At 39.3% G+C, this 11,098-nt stretch overlaps 1 protein-coding gene across 5 annotated transcripts in view; it reads right to left on the bottom strand.

Annotated features, from left to right (window-relative positions):
• Positions 1–417: 417 nt before the first annotated feature.
• LRRC4C (leucine rich repeat containing 4C) overlaps positions 418–11,098 on the bottom strand; it is a 204,695-nt gene continuing 194,014 nt past the window's right edge. For all 5 annotated transcript variants that reach the window (XM_088525717.1, XM_088525721.1, XM_088525719.1 and 2 more), the window contains one exon: positions 418–2,952. In XM_088525717.1, the coding sequence (XP_088381843.1) occupies positions 994–2,910 (1,917 nt within the window). In that variant the 5' untranslated portion in view covers positions 2,911–2,952 and the 3' untranslated portion in view covers positions 418–993. The remainder of the gene's footprint in view (positions 2,953–11,098) is intronic.

The raw sequence follows: 11,098 nt of genomic DNA, 5'->3' as shown, positions 1-11,098 counted from the left end.
TTCTTTGAAGAACTTCTGCAGAACTTTTCTGGATATCATGGAATATACCTCTCAACACAAAGGAGACAGATGAAAATGCTGTTAGAATAAATCATCATAATTTTGCATTAAGAATCAAGCATCCTTGTTTGCCAGTATGCTGTTTACACATACTAAAATGAAAACTATACTATTCCTCAGTAATGATCCAAAATGCTTTAATTATTCTCTTTAAAGTGATTGTGTTTTGGACCATCACAGGAGAAAGTGTAAAAATTTAAACAAACTTTTGATGTTTAAAGCCACACTAAAAATGAGCTATATCCAAGTACAGAAAAAACAATATTTTATTTATAATCTTAGTTTAGTGTTTGAACTACAAATTCTGGTTCTAGAATTGTTTAAAAGATCATGGGTTTCACAGATTTGCACAATTAATTTTTTTTTTTTTTTTTTTTTACTTTTTCCCACTTCTTCACAGAATGGTCCTTTTGGTAAATACAGAGCAGGTCATTACATGAAAAAAAATGTTTATTTCTTTTTCTCACTTGTAAAGTTGCTGCTAATATACCATTCCCTGTCGAATATTTTCAAAAGGGCATGTGAAAAGAAAGGAAAAAAAGAAAAAAAAATGTGACAAAATAGACCGAATCTCACAACTAGAATTCACCATAAAAGTTCCCAAAGTGTAACAGAATTCTTACAAAATTTCCTAGACCAGTTCTTTTAGGGAATCAAGATCTCTTATGAAAAATATGGCAAATGGGAATCAGGGTAGTCTGGAGAGGAAAAGGGGTAGGAGGAAGGTAAATAAGTGCAGCAAAAACAGGTTCTGAGGAATACACATAATTTGTCTGCTTTAGATCACAATAGAATTTTTAATAAATAAATTTCTTTTTCTTTGTAAAGACACTTTTTTTGAAACAGTAGATTTAGCCCAGTCATTTGTGTCATTTGCTTTATAAACCGTCTTTTGTTGTTCCCCCCCTCCCACCCCATAATGTCATAAATGTTTTAGATTTGAGTCTCTTGTACATTGTCTTTTGAGTTCATTCGGATCAATAACGGTTCATGCACTGAACTGTGTATTGAATTTATTGTGTTAACTGTTGTTGTGTGGTTGAAAGGAGATTTATAAGAGTTATAGTGATTTAAGTGCTCATGCTCTATTGCTGGCATGGGCAAGTGACTCTCTATAGGTGTGTCACCTGTAAGCTCGTCATCCACATTAATGATCTCTACAGTCCGTGTTGGAGCATGATGGTTCTGCCGATGATGCTGTTTCCTCATTTTGTAGAAAATTACCAGCATCACTGCAGCCATGAGAGTGATAGCCACAAAACAACCAATTATGATTTTGGTAGTCTTCATAACCTCATCTATTCCTGGGATCCCGTTGTTTGGGTCCGTCACAGGGATGGTGAATGTTTTTTCTGTTGATCTTGTGCTCTGTGGAGTGAGTGAGGTTGTCATGTTAGTGGTCTCCCAGCTGGTAACTGGTGTGGGCCCAACCTGCTCTGTGGTCTGTGCCTCATCCTGAGAAGGTTCCACAGTCTCTACTGTGACGGTTGAAAAGTATGTGTAACCAGGGTTATCCAGGGCAGTCACATTCAGCGTGGCAGAAGCTGTGGTATTCCCAACAGAGTTACTCACCATGCATGTATACAAACCCGTGTCTTGCACAGTTACCTTTGTAAAATTTAATGTGCCATCACTGAGCACAGCAATCCGAACTCTGTATGCCCCATGCGTCATAACAGATCCATTTGGAGTAATCCAAGATACAGAGGTCAGGGAGGTTGATGCTCGGCATTTCATCTCTGCAGCCATGCCTTCTGTGACGTTGAGGTCTGCTGGTGGCTCCACAATGACTGGAGCATAACATGTGAAGTAATTCAGGTCCAGTTCACCAATGTACCTTCCTTTCAAACTGGGAGGTGTGTGGCAACGGGCACAGCATGCAGTATTGGAGGGTGCCTTGTCTTTAATCCACCAGCTCAGCCAAAGGATATCACAGTTGCAGTTCCAAGGATTGTGATGCAAGTGGATCCTTTCTAGACGGAGTGGTGTGAAAAGGTCATGAGGCAGTAGTGTTAAATTGTTGTGTGCCAGATTGATCTCCACAAGTGACTGAAGGTTATCGAAAGCATTCCTTTCTATCACTTGAATCTGAGATTGTATCATCCACAATTTTTGAAGATGCAGTAACCCTTGGAAGGAACCTGGCCGGATGGCAGTCAGGTGATTCCCAGAAAGATCTAACTCATCCAGTTTTACAAGTGGCGTGAGGTTAGGAATCTCTCGAAGGTTGCACATGGCAAGGTTCAAATACCTCAAATTGGACAGACCTTCAAAGGCACCTTCTGAGATATACGAAAGCCTTTTCAATTCCCCCAAGTCCAACCTCCGGAGAGAAGGGATTCTGTTAAAAGCATAAGAAGGGATACTTTCAATGGGGTTGTTTCTCAACCACAGTTCCTTCAGTTTTGACAAGTATACAAAAGCCCCATTTGGGATAGTGGTCAGACGATTGTCAAAGAGTTCCAAAGTATTGAGATTGGCCAGACCATTGAAAGCCCCTATTTCAATCGTTCTGATGTGATTCCTGCTGAGCTGCAGAATTTCCAGGTGCCTCAGATGCTTGAAGCTATTCACTTTAATGATTTGGATCTGGTTCTCATGAAGGTTGAGTAACCGGGTGTTGGTGGAGATGCCGTCTGGTACGTCTCTCAGATTTTTCCTTACACAAATCACTTTACTGAACTGGTTGCTGCAGGAGCAGACTGAAGGACAAGTTTGAGCCCTCACGAGACCAGCCACCACAAGAAGCTGAAGAGCCAGCAGCACCACAAGCAGGGGGTCAAATAGGGCCCTGTTAAACCTAGGACCTATCATTATCTGCTGTGGATGTAAGGTCATCTTGTTCAACATTCATAATTTATTTGGTATTGGTCCTTCTGGAGTTTGAATAGCCTGAAAGAAAGAAGGGAGAAAAAGAGCATTAAATTATTTCTGCATATTTTAATGCATTCTCTAAACAAAAATTTTTCATGTCTTTTCAGTCAACTTTACCAGTTTCATCGCATTCTATAGCTACAAATTTTACAAATTCTCATACTTTATTTCCCAAACAGCTGTGTCAGCTGTAATTTGCAAAAAAATATGACATATCCAGCCATTATCTTTTTCTGCTTATTCCAAATAACAATATATGGAGCTAATTAACAGATAAAAAGTTCAACTATACTCAATACCTAAAAGAAATGTTCTAATTCAAAAACAGAGTTGTAAGTAGTGACAAAGGCTCCATAGGCAAAAATGAGTAAGACAGGAGTCATCAAAGTGTCCAAGGTTTTAACTTTCTCCATACATTCGAAGACCAGACTTAACAGACACTATGAAGAGCAAGTGGGGACTCCTGTTGTGTATGGGTGAAATGTCTATACAAATGTGATTGCTGCACGGCAGTTCAACTAGAAGGAAAGCCTTTCATAATGTTCCCAGCAGCTGATGCAAGCATTGGGGTCAGAATTTGCTTCTTTTTCAGATGTAGCAAACAATAATGCAAATGAAATAGAGGTTGTGTGAGATGCTGAGCATCAGCCCTCCTCTACCGTTAAGCAGCATCATCCAGTTTCGTATTTCCTTCTCCAATCCTTTTTTTGGCAGCAAGTAGCAGAGAAACGCTCGTTAGTAAATGTGTGCTGAACACAGAAAGAATAGCCATTTAAGTGTTGAAAAATATCTCTCTAGCTGCAGGGTCAACAATTTCATTGGTATATCTAAAAAAAAAAAAAATCCTACAGATCTTGGTGTAATGGGAAAAAAGACCTTTCCACTACAAATGATCATTACCATTCAAAGTCTTTCAGTCCTGATTCATTTGCAGTAGCTCTTAAAGCCCCCAGCCCTCAGTTCATTTTCAATCTGCTGCTTGCTACAAGGTCCCTCTGCTGTAGAGATTAATGAAAAATCCTATAAATCAGCCAAAAGTGAAGTCTTATAAATTACAGCAAGCTTAAAGCATATTTATAACCCACAGCACCCAAATGCATAATACATGTATTCAGTAGAACAAAACACTGTCAGGCGAAGGTTTTCTACTCCAAGCTCTAAACTGTTTCATTTTGTGTAAAAATCTACCTTTCTTGGAAAAACAAACAAAAAACAAATAAAAAACAGAAAGAAAATATATTAACTTGCGTTTTACACTAATTCATTTAATGAAAGACACTTTTCCTAATTATATAGTCAGATAAAATACTTTTGAGATTTTACTTTTTTTGAACTTGTTACAATGTTTCAGATAAAGCGAGTGTTTTCTTCTCATGTTTAATAATTTACTGGCCAGAAAGCCAATATAATGGTTAAAAACCTGTGAATGGTAATTGGGAGATCTGGGCCGTATCTGCTTGTTTGATCCACTCTGTAAGCGCTATTTATAAAACACCAGTCTTGCTATGAAAGATTCATGATACTAACGTGTTTTGCAACCTTGGGCAAGCCACTGAACTTTTATCTCCATGGCTTCCCCTTCCGTCGGATGTCTCTGGAGAACCCTGTGGTGGAGGTATCAGCTGTGGCTGCTCCCACCTCTCCATCCCTTCCCTCTGGCAGCGGCTAACCGCTGCGTGCCAGGACATCAGCTTCACAGGTTTAGGATAAGGTCCTAGATTCTGATGAGGGTTGGCTGTGGTACCTGCCTTCCTTTCAACTACAGGCTTACAAGGTCATTAATCTGTTCGGTGGCGCTGGCCACAGCAGATGGAGAAACACTCACAACCTACATCACTAAAACTCACTAAAAGACAGCTTCCTTTCCATTATAAAATGTAATAAAAATAACTGCTAAATGGGGGTGAAAAGCATCAGGTTCCCATCTTTCTAACACTGTCAGGAAGAAGAATCTGCCTGTTGAACTCAAGAGATTCACATCAAGGAGTATAATACCAATTGCAGGCTTTTTTTGGTTAAGATGTGTGATCCATGAATTCTGCTGTTGAATAGTTATTAACTATCTTCCGATCATTAACGTGATTGTATTAACCTTTTTGTTTGTCTCTAGGTTTACTTTATTGGGTAGATTTGTCTTTTTTCTCTCCCTCATTTTTTCTAAATTCTTTTAAATCTTATCCCCTAAGGACTTGGACTGAATAATGAATACCATTAACAGGTAACAAAACAGATACAGAAGCACAGTGAGTCCATCTTTTTACCACTGCACTGGCACAGCTTTATCATTTTCAGCGTAACTGAGAGGAGAATTCAGTCTACTATCTTAAGCTTCAGAGCCGCCAATGACGACTGCATGCCTGGTATGGCATGGGGCTGGCTTGCAGCAGCACAGGATTCGTTCATGTTTTATCTTATATCCTTTTGCTATTTTGCCAACCCAGCACCAGCTTTGCAAGATACCATATGGCTTCTCTATCTTTCTTTTTGTGACTTTCCAGTCTCATTCCTGCGTATACTTCACAAGAGTAGGAAGTTATTAGAACAAAGAAGTCTAGCAAGTGTAAGAAAGGATATGAGAGAGCAAGCAATCCTGGCATCAATGTATACATAAACTTCCTTCAGTTGCTTTTCTTGCTGGTCTCCATAAAGCCAGGCTGTCAACCCATGCCAAACCATGCTGCTAGAACTCCAAGGCACTTCTCTCTTGTTCCTACTTTTAGGTCCGCAAAGTAGCTAGAAACCCCACTATGTCCCTCACCTCAACCCAAACTTCCCCCTTTCATCACTACCCATATGCTTTATGAGGAAGAAAAAAAAAAGAGTTATGAGATTGATTAACATAATCTATTCCACCAAAACAAAATGTTTCCATCTGTTTTTGAAAAGAAATGCTTTTGTTTTATCTTGAACTAACTTCCCTATATCCTCCCTATACTTGATTACTGAATCAGAAAATGAATTGGTCACACAGAACTGCTCTTTTCTCGTGTTGAAGGCCAAACCAGCCTTCGGCACTTTTGTTTACTTTTCTTCCCTGGGTCCTATGCTAAGTGTGTCTTGATCAGCCATACATCTCAGCACTATGCTCTCTCAAAGACCCTTAGAGAATGCTTCTACATTATTTAAATCTATGTATATTTCAAACATAAACTTGCTCATTGGCTTCTTTTTTGTTATCCTCAACGTGTAAGTTCAAAGTCAGGACTACCATTTTCTGAGATGTGGGTAGAAAGTTCTAGATATATTTCCATATGCTTTGGCGTTTGATTTTTTTTCTGCCTCCAGCTACATCCTGTTTAATATATGAGAGCTCTATATTGTTAGTCCTCTGGAAACTTTTTCTCTCTTTGTGAAAGGCTGTGGAGTCTTAGATCTTAGCTTTTGTGGCCACCATTTGATTTAACTTTGGATTTATTTACATTACTAAACTTTTTTTTTCTCCTCTGCTTTGGCAGCACAGGAAGCAAAAGACAGTATTTAGTGTAAGAACACAGTGGTTGGGTGTTGTACTGCTGAAGCACAGGGGATGTGATGGTGCCACAAAGCACCGTGCCAACAGAAACTGTGACAGGCAACTGCCCTACCAAACCAGTTGGAATCAAGTCAGATACTGCAGCGAGATTCCTTGGGGTGCTATGAACGTATTGAGGAGTTCCTCTCCATTACACTGGTGCTTCTGCACAGCTCAAAGCTTCAGCATTCTGGAAGTCTTTGTGCAGTCATTCTGTATCATAGTCATCTTAAATCATAGTAATACACTATGAAAAAAAAACGTAGCTGGTGCAAAAACACAGTGGAAAAGTCATTTAAAGCCTCAGCGTATATTGTGGAAATATTTTAATGGGCACATAAAGACCCATCTGGAACTCTGTTCTGGAGCAATTTGCTATTCAGTATCTGTCTATCATAGTAGAGACACACACAAAGGTTTAGGTTTATAAAGCCACACATGGAACACAGACCACCAACCTCCTTCTTTAGTTTCTAGGGAGAACTCTGTCTTCGGAGAGATATTTTTGCATTCTTCTAGTACCAAAATATCAACTCTATGGTCAACTCAATAGCACTAGTGCCCTCTGCTGTATTTGTTTAAAATGGAGTTTAAAATGCTAAGGACATCATTACTCCACAGACAGTTCCCCAAACACCATACAATTACTAAACTGTATTTCCAAACATGACCTTAATTCTGTCCCTGAAATTGCTCTAATTACTAAAACATATATTATGTGTCATTCTAGTACAGTAATGTATATTTTGTTTATGTCATGGACACACACACACACGCACACACAGATACAGGAATCTGTTATGTATTTCTACAGAATCCAGAAAATATTAACTCAAATAGGTATCCAATATGCATGTTCCTCTCTCTATAGCTTACCTGATACTTTTTCAGTCAGTTTCAGTGTAATACTTATTTGCTGGTGTGCAAAAAGAATCACCTTCTTAAGATCCAATACAGAAGAGAAGAGAAGGGAAATAATGACAAAGCTGAAGTATCTCTGCAGAGAGACACAGTGCAGCTCTTTTTAGGGACAGCTTGAAGAATTCAGTAGTTATGCTATTATACGTTAATTTTGCTGAATACGTGTATGCAGAGAAGTCTTCCTAAGGTGCACTGAAATGGAACAGACAATTTTTCTATACTACTATTTTTTTTTTAATTAGGCCTTAGGCCTGATGTGCTTTGCTGACTTTTTGTTATTTTACCAGTGTGAAGTGTCTACAACTATTCTGATCACTGGCAGACTTTCCTGTAAGGATGGACTTTGAATGTAGATCCCTTACCATTCCCAATCATCAGCCTAACAAAATATGGCAGATAGCAAAGATATTTTTCTAAACTCCAGGGATCCCTATCTGTCACACTGGCAGTTTAGTTGCTGTTGCCAACTCATACTTAGCTTTCTAGCATGGGGGCCTATGAAAAATCACCTTAGTAATGGAGCTATGCAAAGACCATGGTTTTAAGCTTAGCTAGATGCACAGATTCTTTTTAATCACAGATAAATGTACTGTCCTTAATCTATTATACAATACACTGTTTATGATACAATGTGATCTAACATACTTTGACTGATGGCTCTGCATTTGCCATAAAAAAGCAGGATGGGATGCTCTACGCTGCTATACTCAAAATATATAAAGAACGTATCACATATCAGGTAATTAAATTATCAGTATACAATTAAACCATCACGGCTATATCGCAGAATAAATCTCAACTAAAACCTCACTAAATCATCACAACTTTCCTTCAGGCTTGTGCCAGAAAGATAAGGAGAATTAAGATCACTTTTTACAACTAAAAAAACATGTGGATGCATTCCAAAAAGGCACCTTTGCTTCATTTTATGCAGCAAAATAACGTATGCTGTACAGCACACCTTTTTAAAGAGCTTATTGAGAAAAAAGCCTTTGCAAAGATATCTGCATTTTTTAGTAAACAAGCCACTCTACGGTTACAAATTAAATGGCAGATTTCCAAACATATGAAGAGGACAGCGGTGCACCAAGCAGCTCATTATGCTGGGAAGTCTCTTCCGGTAGTGTCAGCACGGGAGCACTGAGAACAGTTTCTGTATAGAGCAGAGCATGGAGCACAATAATAAAAATAGGCCTAAATCCCAGGACGACCTTATGCAGAGGTGACTCTTTCAGGGACCCTGAATACTCCCCCAGGATCTCAGACCAAACCCATAGTGCCCATAGGGGAAGGCAGGAGAGTCTTGGTCTAGATACCAGGAAACAGGCACACAATCTGTTTTAGCTGCACAAAATACTGAAACACATTAGGGCAAACCCTCGTCCCTGAGCAGAGACTGAACCGTGGGCAGGGAGCTCCGCTGGGGTCAGAAATCCCCCACCGACATCTGCTCTGCAGAAGCTCCTGCAGCGCCAGCCGCCTGCCCCCATATGGCCGTGCAGGGCCGGGCTGGGGGAGCGCATCGCTCTGGGCCTGTTCACCACCCAACCCTGCTCCGCTGCCGCTCCGCAGGCCAGGAAAGCCTTTCCACCTGGCCCGCGCCCCAGGAATCGCACTCTGCAGCTCAAGCACACACACTTTGCATGCTGTTCCCCGTCCGTGTGTGCTACAACACCGCTATTTTTTCTCTCCATAGAATTTCTCTGCCACCAACAATGGAATAACATGGTCGGTTCTTCACAGAGTGCTACAATAAACAGCATGCAAAATCAGTAAAAACGATTGCAAGTCCTTCTCGTCTTAATCTCCTGTCTCATTTTTATTATAGCTTGGTTCCCATCTGAGTTGTTTTTTTTCTGTTGTTGTTTTGGTTTAGTTTTGTTTTTATACAAACTGTTTTATTGGGAAAACTCATCATTGCAACTAGAGAGCTGTGTACCCTTTCCTCCATTCTTAAAAATCTGTTTTCCCTTTTCATTGCTGTAGGACTTTAGAAGTCTCAACAACAGTTTGGGGAGCTATTGCAATAATGCCTAACAACCTGGGAGGTTTGAGAGCCCAGCAGCTTTTATCTATTTGGTTTTTATTTTATTTTTAGTTAAATGCAGCGGAGGGCAAAGAGTGCTAGATAGGCAGCCCTGCAATGCAGCTTGATTACTCTCGAGATTAAGTAAATCAAGACACTCACCATGCAAATTACTCTCCTCTTGGTGCGTTTCACTGGCTGGCTAGAGGACGCAGCCCGGATTCCCCACGGCCCCTTGATGCACACACGTGTAGGAGGTTGAGTTGATACTGCTGTGCCGTGGATGCTGCCCCCTTTCCCTTCTGCAAACCCTCTAAGACTCAGCTGAACTAGTAAGACACTGACCTGGAAGACCTAAATGTGGTTGGACACATTTAATCCTACCGAATCACCATTGATTTCAAGGGAGTTCAATCAAGGATGGGTTTGATCCAGTCTGCCTTTTTCTTCTTTTCTTTCATTTTGTTTTACAGACAACAGATTTACTTTCCAGAATGATTTTAACCCCTGGTTTTCCAGGACTACTTCATTTTTCCCCTACTACACCTTCCTGAGGTTTGTAGCTGTCTCCAAAACTTCACCTAACATAAATGAAGCTGAAATAGATCTTTTCTAAAAATGGAGATATTTAGTGCATATTGGTCCAGGCAAGAATATTTGCATATTAGCCAGAAATTAAGGGTGTTTCACAGACTTTCAAAGTACTTCAGTCTGGCAAGGCTCTTAATTTCTAAATTTCCTTTTCCTCCCAAACTTCATTTCACTTTGGATCTTCAATACAACTGGTAACATTTGATTATTTTACAGGGCAAACACAGAAATGTAACGGATATTTCTGTACGAAATAATGTTTTTTATTAAGAGCAATTTATTGATTTCTTTGTTGGCCCTTGTACTTTCCCTACATGTCACCTGAAAGGTTAAAAGACCAAAATAGTCCTGGTTTCTCTGTTGGGACTGCTCACAGGCTGCAAATAGGAGCAACCTATGAGCTGCCCCTTATCAAGTGATGTAAAGTCTTTTAATAAAAGGCACTGAAATACATTTAGGTTCTAGTCCACCCAGAAACATTCTAGAAATTTAATTGGAATTAACTTTGAAAGTGGGTTAATTATATTGCATTAAATCTTTTTTGTGGTCACTCTTATTTAGAATCTAATTTAAGCTCAATTGAATCAAGGCCACTGTAATTTTAATGAACAGTGTCCATAAAATAATGTAATCCAGTTTAGCTAATCCATTTTCAAAGTTAATTTGGATTCATTTTCTTGATACCCCATGTTTACATTAGGAACTTTCATTCTGAATTGACTTGGGCTCAATTCAAACCAATTACATACAGGTAAAAAGGTTTTCAGCCTCATCAATGATCTCTTGGGTTATTCAAGCCCCACTTCACTCTTCTCACCTTGCTAATCCAGTTGGTAAAACACTTTATCCAAGAGTTTTTCTTTTCCTTTCATCTTCTATATTCTCCTGGACAGATATTTATGTGGAAGAAACAAGGCGACTGTACAAAACTCTTTCAATTGCTTAAAGCAGCATGCCACTACTCATGTGAAAATCATGTGACAAACGAAAGTCATATAAGCGCCTTTAGGAAATTATTATCTTATGCTAAAAATACCTCAGTAGGTAATACTTAAGCTACAATACGTCTATAATTATTAAAAGAATGGTTTCTTAATTCATTTTTGCTTTATTAT

The sequence above is a fragment of the Tinamus guttatus genome, unplaced genomic scaffold, assembly GCF_059628265.1.
Source record: "Tinamus guttatus ecotype Peru unplaced genomic scaffold, ASM5962826v1 Tinamus_guttatus_pri_ptg000240l, whole genome shotgun sequence".
NCBI lineage: Eukaryota > Metazoa > Chordata > Aves > Tinamiformes > Tinamidae > Tinamus > Tinamus guttatus.
The sequence above is the reverse complement of the archived record's forward strand: the minus strand, read 5'-3'. Positions and strand labels throughout refer to the sequence as shown.